This window comes from Strongylocentrotus purpuratus, unplaced genomic scaffold, assembly GCF_000002235.5.
Source record: "Strongylocentrotus purpuratus isolate Spur 01 unplaced genomic scaffold, Spur_5.0 spur5_scaffold_14, whole genome shotgun sequence".
Lineage (NCBI taxonomy): Eukaryota > Metazoa > Echinodermata > Echinoidea > Camarodonta > Strongylocentrotidae > Strongylocentrotus > Strongylocentrotus purpuratus.
Genome location: NW_022145599.1, coordinates 3654608 through 3672996, shown reverse-complemented (window position 1 = coordinate 3672996; position 18389 = coordinate 3654608). Strand labels below are relative to the sequence as shown.

Sequence of the window (18389 nt, the reverse complement as noted above, 5' to 3'; positions counted from 1 at the left end):
GATCATAAGCGGAAGGATGGTGCATATCAAGTTGGCACAAATTAGCTTCCATTCTTTCTCAAGTTCTAGTGCAATAACATGCTGTCACAACAAGGTGATTTCGGATACCGTAATGAAAAAAACACAAACACAACTGTGACGATGACGGTCGTGGTTTAATCGAAATCTCCCCTTCACAAGCGGGTATTCTGCCCATGCGCATAATTAACATACATGAATATGTATAAGGTTTGTAATAATGCCCAAACTGCTATTTCGCTTTACAGTTTTTTATTTGATTTGATATTAATATGTGAATTATACAGATTATTTGATTATTTAGTATCATAGGAAACATCATAGACATATATTTTTAATTTCTGAATGTGGATCAGGACCCTTGTTATAATTAGAGTTCACTTCACAAACATGAACATGGAAGTACCCTTTTGCCTGGAATATATATATAGCATTCAAGAATTAATGTGAATAGTTTATATAAGCAAGGCCGTTTCGTGATTAGACCATTGATCTTTTCCTCATTCTGTTTATTGAACTCTAGGTTATTATCAACTTGTTTTCACAAGTATGCACTGATGCATTTCAACGTACATAAAGGTTCTGAATGGATCCTGGTACAGACTTGCACTGCTTGTTCTTGTGTGCACACTGGGGGAGTGGAACCTGGCTGTGTTTGTTCAGAAAACTTTCTTTTTTAAAGTGGAACCTAACTGTGTTTGTAAATAATTTTTTTTGCTTACAGCCTTGCATACAAAATTACAAAGGATTTTGCGATGCAGCGGAATATATAAATGTACAATCAAACTGTTTGGCTGTGAGAAAGGAGTTCTCTGTCTCCATCTCTGTCTCTCTTTCTCTCTCTCACTCTCTCACTCTCTCTCACTTTCTGCCTCCCTCTCTTCTCTCTCCCTCATGTATTTTTTTTCTTCCCTGCAACTTTCTTTCTTTCTCTCCCTCTCTCTCTCTTTCTCTCTCTTTCTCTCTTCTCTCTTTTTTCTCTCCCTCTCTCTTTCTCTCTTCTCTCTCTCTCTCACTCTCACTCTCCCTCTCTCTTTCTCTCTTCTCTCTCTCTCTCACTCTCACTCTCACTCTCACTCTCTTTATCTCCTACATGTCCTCATTTTCCGTCCCAAGCTCTTCCCCTCTTTTTTGCTCCCTCCACCCTTTTTTTATTTCTTTAATCTATCCTTTTTTTCCTGTCATCTTCTTATAGGGCCACTCTAACCAAAACGGGCTAAAAAATGAAGTTAAAAAAACATGTAGAATAATTTTTGATGGATATTCCGAACATGACAATGATTTTTCTTAGAAATCATCAATAATTTTGGAATCTAGCTTTAAAAATGAAGACTCAGAACGCGCAGAAAAAAGCTTAGTTTCGGTGATGACGTAACTGCAGCCGTCTCTCTGGTGAAAAGGAGGATGATTTAGGCATTAAAATGTCTTTAAAAAGGCAAACTATGATATTAATTGAAAAAAAAAGACATTTATCCAAAAAATAATATGCACTTGATAATCCTAGTACGTTTCTGGCAATTTTGCTAATGATGAAATTATCAGATCGGACATGCCCGCAATGACATCAAATGCGTCATCAAGCCGCATGACTGTATTACCTTTTTTCGAGGGGCGTAGCCCAGCAAGCATGAGAACTGTGAAAAATGGATGGCTATTATAATTTTTTGGTCAATTTAGAGATTTTCTGAAAAATCAGAGGCTGGAATATTAATAAGTAGATGTGTATTCATGATTTGAAAGGCTATGTTAGTTGGGTTAGACAGGCCCTTTAAGAAAAATATTTTTCAATGAGAAAGTTGTATTTCTTCTCTTGCTTGCTGTCTTTTGAACTTCTCTTCACTTCTTTCTCTCTCTTTAACCCTGCACTCCACATTTCCTTCCTCTATCCTCTATCACTGTTAATTGTTGTTAGTCCAGCTGTATCGGTGATGAACCATACGGTATGAACAAACGTTAGTTTGACTGTGGCGGTACAATATGGCAATTTAAGCCATTATTTCCTTCCTTCTTTACTTGCATCATCTAAGGAGGAAGGATATAGATACTAGAGCAATATATCTTAAAGCCCTTCTTTAAATGTTAGGAGCCCCAATTTCGCAAAAAAAAATTGGTGGCGAAAATTTCAGAAGATCGATTTACATACATTCTACCGCTACATAATTTTTTGGTATCAAAATGAAACTTAAAGCCTCTCTAAGGTGTTGGGAGCCTAACAAATTTAATGGCAAACATTCACTTCAATTGTATAATGAAGTGAAAGAGGAAGTCTTATAACACTCAATTCTGCAAGGATTTTCAAAACAAATGTGTTTGAAGACGAATACAAAGTTTTGGGAAATTTGGAAAAAATAGATGGATAGTAATTCTTTTTTTAATTCTTTTTAAATTTGGGTGCCCCTGTGGATGTTATATAAACACTATTAAATTTAGCCCCTAAAACACTTCTGCTTTCAAGGAAAAATTGAAAATCAAAATTTACCGGTGCTCCCTGCAAATTTTGATAAATTTCAAACTGCGCCTTTGGCTTGCAATGCCGTCTTATTAGTTGCTTTAACTGTGGGAAATTTTCCACATGATATTTGTTTACCAAACTCTGTGTTTGTATTGTGCAATATAGATTGATAAAACGTCAGTAAAACTGTCAGCGGAAAATCGCTCTGACAGTGCTCTCTAGAACCCCCCCCCCCCAAAAAAAAAAAATAATAATAATAATACTGTCAAGAACGTTAAACATCAGGGGGTCGTTTCGCGAAACCTTTTATACATGTAAGTACAAGATCAAAGACATCTTGATTTGTTCAATAAGTGTTTCACAAATAAAATAATCGTCTTTGCCAAGACGAGCAAACACTTCCCTGACAATTTAAGAGCCAAATGAATCAGCCCGCATCCACTTCACCCAGTAATGCTCATAATTAATTAATTATTTCTATTGATATTCAATCAGCCTGAGGACTACATGAAATTGTCAGTGGACCGATCTTTATGTTCATGACAGACATTGCAAATTGTTTGCCTCAAGGACAGATTAAACAGTTTAAATATTGGATCTGATCAGAAAGGTCTGCTCATCGAGATCATCAAACATGCTTCTAAATGGCCTTGGGGTCTGCTGACATAAAAAGGATGCTATGTAACAGAATTTTTGTTTTTTCTGAATATGACAGGATATGACATCAAGAACAAATAGATTTTAATTGTTTGATGAATGAAAAGAGTAAACCACTAGCAAATTGATTGATTTATGGTATAATGTTTCCTTCCTTCAAGGGCACATTACTACATGTACATACTAGTATTGGTAATGTACTTTTAATATGACTTTTATTTCCTTTTCTGGTAAATCTCACCCCCCCCCCCTTCTCTCTCTCTCTCTCTCTCTCTCTCTCTCTCCCTCCCTCATTCCCTGTCTTTATGCTTTTAATTATGTCTCTGTATGATATATTCAAAGTAAGTGTACAATGGCATGAATTTTATATTTATTTATGATAAAATTAGATCAATTTGTTAATGAAAGTTAATTTGTTTTATTTAGACGATAAAAAAACACAGTGGGCTTTCAATATAATATGGAATAAGTACTTTAAAAGATTGTTTCTTTCTTATTTTGTATCTTTAGATTCCAGTTGCAGCCTCAGCTGCAGGAGAATACTCCCTGCGTGTGGTGGGCACTGGTGGGTTGACTATCAACGAAACCAGGAGTTTGTTCTTCAACATTGATCATTTCTCTATCTTTGTGCAAAGCGACAAAGCTATCTACAAACCTGGACAGACAGGTGTGTTTTAAAAGGCATTCCTTCCTCCCTCTCCCTCTCCCTCTCCCTCTCTCTCTCCCTCTCTCTCTCTCTCTCTCTCTCCCTCCCTCTCTCTCTCTCTCTCTCTCCCCCTCTCTCTCTCTCTTTCTCTCTCTCTCACTACTGTTATGATGAGAAATCTTGATTAGTGTTGTTTTTGAAAATCAATTCAAATAAAATCAAATTGATTTATTGAAATGGAATCCACAAACTTGGATTATCATCAAGATACAAGTACTTGGGAAAAAGACGAATCTAAACAGGTCACACAAAAATAGTTTAAAAATACGGATGAAAAAAAAATACTCCAGCACACTTTTAATTCTGATTGATTGATAAATACAATACCATATGCACATATCAATACGTCATCTTCCGTTTGTGGTTTTCATACCAAGATATTGCAATCTTGATCAAACGGCTGAACAGATCTTAACGATCCATTTGCTTCATGACAAACAATTTAAGACTTCCAAGAAATTCCTTTTACACTGCCAGATTTATCAAATACCAGAACTGAAGGCTATTATTGTTCAAGAGAACCTGAATATAGTAATATCAATGAAACTGCAGCTACTGCTCAACCGTTATTACTCCCATCACTTCAATTTTGACCTAGAAAGTTCTCCAAAAAATGGGAAAAAATTACAATGGGATGGAAAACTAACAATTTGTATGTTATTTTTGTCTGTTTTTGATTGGTTGTTTGTTTTTATTTCCAGTGCGCTACAGAGTTCTTGCCGTGTACCCTGACCTGAAACCTTATGTTGGACCTTTCACATTGACCGTCAGTGTAAGTATTATGGTAGTCTAGATACATGTACACGTACACCTTATGTTGGACATTTAACTTTGACCATCAGTGTAAATATTATCATACACCTACACCTTATGTTGGACCTTTCACTTTGACCATCATTGTAAGTATTATGGTAGTCTAGATACATGTACACCTACACCTTATGTTGGACATGCTTACCGTTCATGATGTCCATGCAACGCATCTGAAATCTCTTGATATAATATTAGATAGATATATTAAGATGTGGTTAGGAATACCGTCACGTGGTGCCAATCTTGCTGTGGTCCACGATCCTGATGGCTTAAACATACCTTCCATTTCGGACCTTTACCGTACCTGTCATTGTCTGGCTTACAGTAGATCTAGGGTCAAAGGCGACGATGTTGTAAATCACGCCCTTGACCGAAGACTAGAGAGGGAAAGGGGATGGTCACGACAAACGTCGTTCTCTTTGGAAGCACATGAAATTCACTCAAAAATACCAGGCTCTGTAAGCTGGAACCAGACAAAAACTGTGATTAAAAAAGCAGTTCAAGATGTATGTAGAGAAAATTGGAAAAGAGTGATCGAACCTTTACTTGTTCAGGGAGAATTCATGAAAGTTGTTCATATGGAAAGTACTGATGTAACCTGGAAGTCGATTATTTATAACTTACCTCAGAGTGTAATGAAGTTCAGTGTTAATGCAGCAATAGATAGTCTTCCTACTAACAAAAACCTGTACCGGTGGGGAAAAAGAATATCTGATACATGTAACCTTTGTAATTGTACTGGCACTCTGCATCATGTTCTTAATAACTGTGAAAGAATGCTCGACCGATATACCTGGCGCCACAATAACATACTACGCATCATGCTCAAACATATTAAAAACACTTCAAACAATTCCACCAAAGTATATGCAGACATAGAAGGAGAAAGCATCAATGGGGGCACCATACCACCAAACATAATACGTACCCAACACAAACCAGACATCTGCCACATTGACAACAAAAATAAGGGCATTATCATCATCGAACTCACAGTCCCCTTCGAAACTAACATTGACAAAGCACATCAACGGAAACAAGACAAATACGCAAGCCTCACACATGAAATAACATCAACAGGGTGGAAGAGCAAACTAATCTGTATTGAAATCGGTTCACGTGGACTCATAACCCCACAAAATAAATACCGCCTAAAGGAAATCCTCAAAATCACTGACTCAACTAGGTACCCAGAATCCAGGGACGAAATATTGAAGGCCGTTCTTTTTAGTTCTTATGTAATATTCCAAGGTAGACGTGAGCCAGCATGGCAATTTGATCAATACCTTTAATTTATCAATCTATATACATTAATTTTTCATATTTGTTTTGTCAATGAACTTGTAACCATTCTGTACCAAACTGACAATATTTACCGTAATACGCAATTTATATCGATTCAATTATACACTATTCATTTATGTATCTTGTATGGGGATCTTCTAGCTTCCTCACCATAATGTTACAATCTTCTTCTTTTACCCTGTTCTGTACTATACCACTTCTGTTTTCCTCTCCTTTTCTCCTTCTCTCCTTTTCTCCTTTTCTCCTTTTCACATCTTCCCTTTCCCTCTCTCTTTATCCTAGTGCTCCTTGTTATCACATATATTATTACACTGTAACTTGTATTATTGTTAATGTACTTTGCTATTGTATGTATTGTTCATTATAACCTGCCGCCTGAACCCACTGGGTTGACGGACCTGGTTTTTGTGTACATGATCTCTAATAAAGACTTGATTTACCACCATTATGGTAGTCTAGATACATGTACACCTACACCTTATGTTGGACTTTTAACTTTGACCATCAGTGTAAGTATTATCATACACCTACACCTTATGTTGGACCTTTCACATTGACCATCAGTGTAAGTATTATGGTAGTCTAGATACACCTACGCATACCCTTGAACTACCAGTGAAAATTCATATTTAAAACGGTATGTTGGTTTACGCCTTCAGGACCTTGTAACATAAAGAAATAACCCTACAATCAGTCGTAAGAAATCTAGTGTCTCTCAAATCTTGCTGCAATTAATCGTATCTTGCCATGCGTTGTATCTATCTGCAACATAATCGCAAGTCGCTATTTATTGAAAAGGTAGAACTGATTGAAGGAGTGACAATCAATTGTAACTTTTTATGTTAAAGGTATTACAAAGTTTTGGTATGGGGTCATGAATTTGGTTCAAATTAACATATTGGAAGCATATGCGTTCCTACAATATTCATTGATCGTTGTCGCGGTTGAAATCGAGTCTAAAGTTATGAAATTATAAATAATAAACTCTTTATGTTGTATAGCTCCCTCTCAAGGTCAAGATATTAATTTAGTTATGAAACAATGTTTCTTGACTAAAATCGACCGATTAGCTAATCCCGTTTGGAAATTATATATCACAACTACATATTCTGAGATTGTCATGTTCGCAGCTACCATTGCACGGCCGTAGGCGCTATTTGAAATTTATCAAAATTTACCGGGAGCACCGGTAAATTTTTATATTCAATTTTTCTCGAAAACAGAAGTGCTTTAGGGGCTAATATTTTTAGCGCTTATAATACATCCACAGAGGCATCCAAATATATCAAAATTGTAAAGATTCACTATTCACCCTATTTTCAAAATTTCCCAAAACTTTGTATTACCTTTAAAGGGCCCTGATGTTGATACTTACATGTATACATGTCAATGTAACCCTGGACATCAAATGCAAATAGAAAACTACAGTGATCAAGATGTACATCTTGAACAAAAGAAAATACATAGAAAGAGAATTAAAATATCAAAATATTTTTTTTTTTCTATTTTTGGACTTACTGAAAATGTAAAGAATTGGTGACGTAGATACACGTCCATTTGCCTTTGTAGATTCTATGAAATAGTTGGATTTGATTGTCTTGACACCCCTCCATGTACCCTTGTTATCCCATTGAAAATAGAAAGGTATAATAGTGTATATACGTCTCCATATACCTTGGAGATTTCAATGAAAATATCAAATATATTATGATGGCCTAGATATTACAATGATATGTATACCAACATGTGTCCTCACTGAATCAATGGAAAAGTAAACATTTGGTGTGGTGTAGATATAATAATAATAATAATAGTGGGTTCTTGTATAGCGCTCATGTCAGTCAGATTTGACCCTCCTGGCGCTCCCGATTATTACCCTGGCTTTAGCACGGCGCTCTAGCATTTCAAGGAATAAATTCCTACCAGGTATCCAGTTACTTCACCTGGGTGGAGTGTGGAAAAAAGGAAGATCAATGTCTTGCCAAAGGACATTAGTGCGGCGGTGGGACTCGAACCGCGGACCTTGTGATCGACAGTCCGGCCACGTATCCACTCGACCACAGCACCTCTACATATACATGTACATACATGTATAGATATAATGAAAAGGGTAAAGATATGTGGGTCTCCAAAAAAAGTAGATTGGTAGTATGGTCTTGAAATATGTGTGCCTTCATTGATCTGTGCAGGTTCAGTGATAACTTTTTTGTAATTTTTTAATGAAAACATTAATCAGAAAGAAAATAAGATTATTTAAATTATTATTGTTATAATTATTATTTTCATTATCATTATTATTATGATTATAAGTGTTATTATCATTATTAGTATTTATAATTATAATGATTGTTATTATTATTATTATCTTTTTTGAGAGGGGGCATCTAGTTCCACCTACATGTATTTTGGCATGTTCAATGAATACAAGTAGACATTTTTATCAGTGGGGTTGGCTTTAACAGGGAATTTAATCTTTATATAACGTTGGTCTAGTAGAGGAAGCAGATAGAAATTAAGAGAAACAGATTTGTAAAAGTTTAAGTGAAATAAAATTATCTGTTGTACAGCTTTATAAAACTACTCTCACTCAAACCATTTTGATATGAAGATTCAATCTCCCTTTAAAACTGGCAAATATACATCATTATAAAAGAATATCCAGTCCAACTGTTACTTTAGGCTGTGCATTTTCATTTTTTGCTATGGAAGGATATTAATTGATAATATCATAAAACCTCATTCTCCACAGTTGTCAGCCTTTTCCGTATAGTCCGCATGGGTAACCATGGAAACCAATATCATCCTCGCACTGTGGCTCGTGTTTTATGCTCTCTGTGTTAATGCATGCAAATCCCGGAATTACTTTACACTAATGCATAGAAAATGGGCTTGCTTCGATCAGTTGTGGAAGAAACACCCAGATTTAGTGTTGTACTATAATGAGGGAAATATTCTGGGTTGCCACACCCAATCCAGGGGGAGGGGGGGGGGGGTAAATGGGTACCCAGCAGGAATTAATTCCTTGAAATGGTAGAGCGCCATAATGGCAGCCATGGTAAATGCAGGTAATAATGATGAAGTGCCAGACAGTAACAATATACAAGACTCCAGGGGGGGGGGGTGTTTCACAAAGATTCTAAGTCTTACTTAACTCGATTAAAGTTGGACTTAAATGTAATGGAGAGCCATTTGTAGTGAAATATATTCAAAATAAAAAATTCAAGTATTTTAGACTTTTCATAAATTCCGCATCAAGAACATGTAATCTCCCATGATAATAGAAAACATGAATGATTTGAATCAACTTTTTATGCCTTTTAAAATAACTTTTACAAAATATTTTCAAGGATGCTTATGGCTTTCCATGACTATTAAGTCCACTTTAGAGATAAGTTCAACTTAGGATCTTTGTGAAACCCCCCCAGTATTATTATTATTACAGCATGTACATCGTAATTGATTGGTCACTGTGCTATTGTTCTCAATTATGTAGGATGCTAAGGGGAATGTGATTGAGCAGATGATGGACAAGCAACCTAATAAGAATGGAATCATCTCAGAGGAGATGGTCATGTCTGATCAACCTGTCCTAGGGGACTGGACTATCAAAGCAGAAGCAGAGGTAATTTCTCTCTCCCCCCCCCCCCCCCCCCCCATCTCCTTTCTCTCTATCCTTTTCCTTCATCTTTTCATACTTTTTTTCTATCTGTGTTTATTTTTTTTCTATCTATGTCTGTCTGTCTTTATCTTCAAACCTTCATCTTCATCTCTCTTTCAATCTATTTATCCATCTCTCTCTCTCTCTCTCTCTCTCTCTGTATTTCTCTGCTCTCTGCTCTCTTTCCCCCTCTCTCCTCTCTTTCTTTCCATCTCTCTCCTCTGTCTCTTCCTTCCTCTGTCTCCTCTCTATTTCTCTCTGTCCATACTTATCTCTGTTCCTATCCCATCTCTCTCATATAATACACACACACTCTCTCTTGAATGTTAAATTGGATGGTGGCAAAGAGTTCCAGTCTGTAAGTGTTTATCAGAAGGAATGAATATTTGAAGAAATCTTTGTTAACCAGTATCAATATTTTTAATAATTTCAAGACTAATATTGTGTGATCTCCTAGTTGAACGAGATCGCACTGTGATGTAGAGGTTACATGGTCAAACTGTTATGAGCCGACAAGTAAAATCTGTGTCTCTTACAAAAAAAAATCTCTCTATCTCTCTCTCTCTCTCTTGCTTTGATTTTGAATGTGCAAGGTACATTGTAAAGATGATGTATTTAGTGAAGATGTACGGACTATTCCTACAACTCTCTCTCTCTCTCTCTCTCTCTCTCTCTCTTTCTATACTTACCATATCACTCTGTTGCCTGTCAGTAATTATTGTTTTGGTCATTTGATAATTTGCTAGTTTACTTGATGATATATACTTGTAAATCTTTTAATTCTAACTACAGAGCAGAAAGATTATCAGATGATTTTAGAGGATTATGAGCTTAAGCAATTGTCTGCATGCTGTACTAGTAGCATGCAATTTCTCTTTTTTTATTGGAAATACAATATGGTTTTATTGCTATGTCTATTTTCATTTCCAAATTTATTCTTTACAATTTTCAGGGTCAAATCAAGGAATACACCATCAAGATTGATGAATATGGTAAGTCAAAAACCCCATAAATCATTTGATTAGGGCCCCGTCTTATAAAGAGTTGATATTAATCACAACTATGTTCATAAAGCGATAGGAGATGCAAACTTGCGAGTGATTGGCGGACAATCACAACTCTTTATAAGATGGGGGCCCTAGATCATACATTTTATTTTAACCTCTTTATATGCCACAAAAATAATCACCCTGGGGTTCATCTGCCAAAGGCTCAGGTCATTTAAAGCCCCTCTGCACTAGTGTGGCCAGGAGGGATTATAGAGTGGTGAAGTGTGACGTCATCAAAAAAATCTGTTTTGGGAATTTTTCCATTATTTATATAAAACCAATTGAATACTGGTATGTTAAGTATTGGTAGATTTAGTGTTATACATGCACATTCTCAGTGTGAACATCATAAAAAAAATGTTGTATACAATGATGCATTCAGCAACAACAACAAAACAACAAATCACAAAAATCATTTGCAGGTACATGTACAACTTCATATAATCAATTTAAAATAATTTAATTGAATGAATTTATTAATTTGTACATGTACATGATATGCTTACGAAAAAAGAAAAAAGATTTGAATTAAAACAACAAATATTATGTAGTATGTTTTAAAAAGATACAAATTGTATGTGCTTTCTGTTGGGACAATGTACAGCGTTTAAAATCTTATTTTAAATTATGATATTTTCACACAAATTCTTGTAAAATCTATCTCACTTTTTAAAGTAAAGTTCATGTATCTGGAGCTGTGTTGCAAATGTTGTCTCAATAAATTTATGTTTATCTCTCTCAATCTCTCTCTCTTTCTCTTTCTGTCTCTTTCCCTTTCTGTCTCTTTTCCTTTCCCCCCCCCCCCCTCTCTCTCTCTCTCTCTCTCTCTGTATTTATCCATATCAGTACTTCCCAAGTTTGAGGTGATCATAACAGTGCCTCCATGGATGGATGCATCACATGACCAGGTGCAAGTCACTGTCACCGCCAAGTAAGTATTGACTTCTATATCTAGTCTGCATCACAGATTCTGGACAGTCGTTACGCTTAACAGTGTGTCTGCATTGTAAGACTATGTAGACCACACAGTCTACTGCACTATGTAGACTCTGTACCATAGCAGCTGCTCCTGTTATATCCAGAGTCTGACAGAGTTTAGCCAGGTGTAAAAGCTTTATGGATTTGTGTTGAAGTGTCCAATAGGGTCTGTGCTTTCAGACTATTCTCTAGTTTCACATAGGTTATTCAGTTTGACAATAATAAAAGAAAAGCCCCAAAACACATACACCACCAAAAAACATAGACTTTATGAAACACATCAAGCGTAAACAGTTCTTTGAAGGGGACATATCAGGTTTTTCTTTTTGTGAATGCTGTTATTCAATAGAATGACTTACCAATGTTAATGCTAAGGATCATTTGAACTATGTTGCTACTTAAAGAGAAGGTTGAGTTCTGGGGAGAGGTGAAAAATATGTTGTGAGTGTTTTCATTGTTATTATGCAAGTGTGGAAGAACATCAGAGAAAAATTGTTCCCTGAAAAGCATGGCTCTTTAAATGCCTTTATATTGTAAATATGACAAGTAACAGCTTAAAAAGGAGGCCCAATTTTTATCCCACATGATTGTGTAGTCCCATATGCATCTTTCTGTGTACAGGGCTTGTTACTTTTCCAAGACTGGGCCAAATTCTGTATAATTTTTAATACTCCAGAACCTTGCATTACACACCGATACTTACATGTATATGCCACATGATCAACTTTTTTGATAGATTTCACTTCATTGCTTTCACAATGCAATCGCATGACCAGAATCAACTTTATCATTAAGCATTATTTACTATGTTTTATTGTGATTGCCAATGATTGCAGCTGGAATGGAACAATGTATCTGATAATTTGATATCTTCTTGAATAATAAAGAAATTTTTACAACTCTGTTACAGATACACATTTGGGAAGCCTGTGGAAGGTACTGTGTCACTTGGTGCTAAGCTAAGGTACTACAACAGAGAAATTCATAAACGTATACAGGTAAGAGTAATTGAAATGATGACATGATAATTCAATTCAATTCAATTCCTATACACAACAAACACACTTCATGATTTGAATAGGAGGAAACTCTGGACACTTGGTGGAGTGGTGTACATTGGCCTGATCATCCTGATCAGTTATAGTGGAAGGTGAGACCTGAGGGTCATAGCCATTACGTTTGCTCTCCCCCCCCCCCTCCTAGGCACAGGTGATGCCAAATACTTATTGTTAATGATGATGATGATGATGATGATGATAATGATAAATGATAACGATATTGAAAGAGATAATGACAACATTGATAATCAATGATGATGATCCATGATGATGAAGATGATTATAATAATAATAATAATAATGATGATAATGACGATGATGAAGGTGATGATGATGATATTGATGATGATGATGATGGTAATAATATAATAATGATAATGATGATAAGAGTTCCCACCATCTTCTATCTTTTCTCCCATACGTCAGGTGGATAACAATGGCAAAGCGGAAACAAACTTCACCTCAACTGAGCTTCTTGGATTGAAGAGGCAAACGTACAATCACAATCCAACTTGGTATAATAATGAGCAGCTGGTGTTCACAGCCAACATGACGGAGACTCTGACAGGCATTACACAGCAAGCTGATGAAGCCGCCCTCTCCTATCATTCCTTCCCTATCAAAATAGTGTTCCAGGACTCTATTAGTCGATCTAACTACAAGCCAGGACTTCCATATCATGTCTATGTAAGTCACAGGAAGCATTAATACATTTATATAAGTGATTGTCTTTATGGCGGACTAATGAAAGCCCCACTGTCCTACTTGTAGCTACTTGCTCCCTCTATATAGAAAACAATGCCTTATCGGTGACCATTGGTCCCCCATGATCCTCTATTTCCCATGTTAATTGAGAGCTGAGTTGATGAGATAGCCACCTGTCAGTGACCTTGCTGGGTGGTCTAATCCCTTCTGGCCGAACTAGTACAGATGGCCTTTAATGAGTCAGAATGAATCAGGAGAGCTTAATGGGTATTTGTTTCTAGTTCATCGTGACTGTGCCATGGACCAGTGATGGCCTGGTTGCCCGGCAAGCAGTAGATGGCAGGTTCAAAGATTTTTTCTGACTTGTTTTCAATTACGGATCAAGCACGCAATCTTCATTTACTGGGTGTAAGCCAAAAATATGTTTAAAACGATTGAAATTTCTCCCAGGAAGCTTTACATTCATAAAAGTAAATCACATTGTAATCCATGTTCAAAGGGGATCTCCATCCTATCATCCAGTTACTTTGATAAATCAGCAGAGAAATGAAAGAATAGATAAGAGAAATATCAGATTTTAAAAGGTGTAGGTCTGTGCAAAAATCCAAAAAGAAAATGAGAAAAGAGAGAGGTTTGTCCATTAAAAGCTTAAAAGTATCCCTGAAAATATAAGTTCATTCGTTGCTAACAAGGAATGTCATTTTTTCATAGAATTTGTTTTAAAATGGTGCTCCCAAAACAAACAATTGATTGTTGAAATAACTTCTAGACTTGTGAAATTTTTAAAAAGAATTACAGGTGGTAAATCTAATATTCTATTTTCAAGCTACTTTTTATTGGTGAATTGGCAAATTCAAGTGAGTAATGGTAATGGTTTTATTGAAAATTCATTTGCAGCCAGATGGCTGAATTGCAGAATTGTACATTGCGTAAAAACATAAATAATTATACAAACATAAATAAACTACAGTAAAATTATCCAGAGTCGATGAATGCATTTACCATTGCTTTAAAAAAATATATGATAGCATGTCACTTTTTCACCCTGTTATATTTCAGCTTATTGTGAGCCATCAGGACGGCACTCCTTTGACAGAAGAGGAACGTTTGAGGGGCGTTGAACTGAGGGACTGCAGAGAAAGGTGCTATGGAGATAATGCATCTTGGAATCTACAGAGAATCACCATAGAACCACAGACAGGTGTTGCGGAGGCTTTCATAGCATCACGCAGTAGTGACTTCTCCATTCAACTTTCGGTATAGTGACTATAGTTATTCTTCCAACCCTGGTAACTCGTAACCGTGTCTTAGGCTCTGAATCTCGCCAAACTGAATTCTGAACCTTTTTATCATGTGCAGAGAGCCAGTAGGGTGCTTACTGAGATCCTTCAACTCACCGGTGATTAAAGGCATACCAGTTCTAGTGTACTCAGAATAGCCGCTGTACATGCTACAGACAGTAATATTAAGCACTATGTAAATCACTACTATTATCAATCCTGCTGTATTCTGATTCGTTCTGTCCACAGGCTGAATACAAAGGAGTCATCCCTAAAAGGTTCACCTTTCCTGGGTATTCTCGCAATGGCATTGCAGTGCCTCTCCCTGCTGGCACATACATCACTGCTGAAACCAAGTATCTGGACAAGGCTGCTTCTGATAGCAATACTTACATCCAAGTTAGTCCAGACAATGCAGAGGCACTGATGGTAAGCCAACCATATTCATCTTCATTTGCTATTTCATTTCAGCCACTATTTCGGTCGTAAAACACTTGCTCGTGCAACAGTTGCTCTGCATCAATTTCCTACACTAACAAATGATTAACTTCAACCCTGGATCCAAAGCTATACTTTGCCCTATATCTAAAGTAAAAACCGAATGTGAACCGTAACCCTCACCCTACATGAATAACGTTTTTACAAAATAAGCCTCAGAGCAGTTGATCAGATCACTACTAATTCAGATTATATTTGATGGCTTTGCTTTTTAAAAAAACAGTCATAAGACTAGGATTTTTATTAAGAAAACAGCTGTTCTACCACTTCACAGTATAATATTCAAGTATATTTCTCTAAAAGCAATAAAGTAACAGTGATCCCTGTACTTTGTAGACATATTGAGTATCCCTTTGGTTTGATCTGTGCACAGTATAAATGTTGTTATCAATATTGCAATTATCATTTTCATTTTCATTATCATTATTATTATTAATTATATTGTTACTATTAGTAGTAGTGGTGGTAGTAGTATTATTATCATTACTGCTGTTACTGTTGTTGTTATTATTATTAATAATATTATTATTGATATGTGTTGTTTAGATTGGTTCAACAGCATCCTTCACAGTGCAGTCTACCATGGCTCCAGGAAAGTTCACCTATCAGGTAAGATACACAAGTATCCTTCAACATCAGAGGCCATATGCAATGTTTGTTTAAAAATGAGAGGCTCATTAAACTTGTCTTACCTTTATAGTCCACCAAATTTATCAAACACCAAGTATCTACCCCTAAGTTCCGTGCAGTTTGTGTAACAAAATAGAGAAGCAAATTGACTTTGTTGTGAGAACTTGACGTTGTAGAAACAATTTTTTGTTTTGCTATTGAAGGTTGACAGATAATGATAGATGTACATGTACATGTAGATAGATAGATAAATGGATTTTATAAAGATCTTTGTGTCTGGCAGTTAAAAACTGAAATGAACATGAATTACAATGAAAATTTCCAAAGAACATTAACATAATAATATGAGATACCAATAGGTTACCCTGCAATGCACTCAAATACAATATTTATTTTTGTCTTTCTTTGTGGGAATGTTGAAATAGATCGTATCTCGAGGAAACATCTTGGAATCCGAGACCATTTCTGGTGTTACAGGGACAGAGTACGTCATCACTAAACAGATCACAGCTGACATGTCCCCCAAGAGCAAACTCATTGTATACTTCCTGACTGATGCCGGAGAAGTGGTCCTTGACAGTCTGGAGTTTGTGGTCAATGTGGTCTTTGCTAACCCGGTGAGAACTTGTTTGAACTGCTTTGAACCAGCTAGAACTGGATTTTATCAGTGTTTCAGATCCAATGTTGTATTTTTTGTCAACCAATTAGATATATACTTGCAATTTTAGGACACGAAAGCTGAGTATTACATGTATTTCATCAATTCAAAAAAGAATATTAATAACTTTCCTCCTAGCTCCTGTGTCTCTTAACATCCTCAAACATGAACATGTAATCAATTACTCTTTGCTGGGCAATCAAATATACTGGTCAGCGACAGTTTTATTTGTTAAATGTCAAAAAACAAAAAAGTGGGGTAAAACATGAGCAGATTTTGACCAGGATTGGTAATTGTGTTTGTTTGTTTTACAGGTTACAGCCAGCTTTAGCAAGATAGAAGCAGAGCCCGGGACCAGCGTAAGCTTTGATGTAGACACCACGCCTGGAGCCTTTGTAGGAGTACTAGCCATTGATAAGAGTGTCTTACTCCAGGCTGATGGCAATGACATTACTCATAACCAGGTAACTACTTAGATGTAGTAGGAATCCTTTGTAGGAGTACTAGCCATTGATAAGAGTGTCTTACTCCTGACTGATGGCAATGATATTACTCATAACCAGGTAACCTCTTAGATGTAGTAGGAATCCTTTGTAGGAATCCTAGCTCCTGCCTTGATTGTCAAAGATGTAGAAGTGTTGTGGCTGAGTGGTTTATGCACTTGACTTGCAATTCAAAGGTTTCGGTTCGATCCCCGATACGGCACTAATGTCCTTTGGCAAGGCATAAATCTTCATCTGCCACACTCAACCCAGGTGTTGTAAATGGGTACCTGGCAGGAATTAATTCCTTGAAATGCTAGAGCGCCGTAATGGCAGCTAGGCTAAAGCCGGGGTAATAATTAATGCGCCTCGGAATAGAATTTTTAGCTATAGAAATGCCTATAATTATTATTAAAGAAGTACACACTGCAATTTGTTTCTCTTTATAAATTACTATATTTGTATTGTTTTTATCAACATCTAGTGTGATAGGGAGGGTACAGTTAACAACTGAATAATTTACTACCCCCTAAAATTTGATGTTTTTGTGTTAATCTTCACTCAAGAATGAAAGGTGGATTGGTTGTATAAAGGCGTTTGTCGAATGCTTTCACATACTACTTTCACATGTGAGCTATAATTTGGCACGTTCTCAAGGACCAAAAATGGGAATAAATCAATTTTTCACATACTGATCAGAGAATGAATAATTTAGTTGTTAGTTGTATATCTTTGGTTCTAGTGTCTGATGTTTTAAGGAGGAAGTAATGATTGAATTGATATCAAACTAATAATGAAAGTGAAAATGATTCTTGGAATGATATAATTCCGCTTGTATTTTATTAGGTCTTGGAGTCAGTGGGGCGATTTGATACGACGGCAGATGGTTCAGGGGGCTTCAATCCTTTCTTTGACTTTGCATTCTGCTTCTTCCCATATCCCACCAACGGCAACAACGCAGGAAGTATCCTGAAGGTAGGTTCCATATTTCAATTCAATTTTTTTTTTAATTTTAAAGAAATGACATTACATTTAGGTGATTGACGGTGGCCATATTTTTCGATTGCTTTTGCCATTTTTACATCAGAGATTTAATCAGATGTTGCAAAATGAAAGATTATGTACCGATTGTGGTTAAAGATTATTATATTCCTTTTTTGTGTGTGATTTGTTTAATTGGAGGCCAGTAGAAGGCAGGAATTCCCTATATTACCGATGCAGTCATCTCGTTTAGAGAGACCAGTATGCATATCGTTGTTTATTTCCACATACATGTCAACAATTATCCTTCCACAGCAACACAGGCTACTTCAGCTTCAGTGTTGGTTCTTGTGTTAGATGCACAATATGTGCTTGGAAGGCTATAATCTTCATTTAAACATTGAATTTTTATTTTTTTTGGCACCAGCAACCAGATTGGATGTAGGATGTTGGAACGTCAG

At 36.2% G+C, this 18389-nt stretch overlaps 1 protein-coding gene across 5 annotated transcripts in view; it reads left to right on the top strand.

The window, feature by feature from the left end:
- Positions 1-18389, top strand: part of LOC579544 (CD109 antigen) — a 66271-nt gene that overhangs the window by 21323 nt on the left and 26559 nt on the right. For 4 of the 5 annotated variants that reach the window (XM_030983995.1, XM_030983997.1, XM_030983993.1 and 1 more), the window contains exons 4-16: positions 3638-3794; positions 4535-4605; positions 9445-9573; positions 10562-10601; positions 11505-11589; positions 12547-12634; positions 13121-13381; positions 14459-14656; positions 14929-15108; positions 15724-15786; positions 16233-16424; positions 16780-16929; positions 17794-17922. In XM_030983995.1, coding sequence (XP_030839855.1) covers positions 3638-3794; positions 4535-4605; positions 9445-9573; positions 10562-10601; positions 11505-11589; positions 12547-12634; positions 13121-13381; positions 14459-14656; positions 14929-15108; positions 15724-15786; positions 16233-16424; positions 16780-16929; positions 17794-17922 — 1743 coding nt within the window. Of the gene's footprint in view, positions 1-3637; positions 3795-4534; positions 4606-9444; positions 9574-10561; positions 10602-11504; positions 11590-12546; positions 12635-13120; positions 13382-14458; positions 14657-14928; positions 15109-15723; positions 15787-16232; positions 16425-16779; positions 16930-16963; positions 17029-17793; positions 17923-18389 lie in introns of all 5 variants that reach the window. The other variant, XM_030983994.1, reaches the window with a different exon arrangement.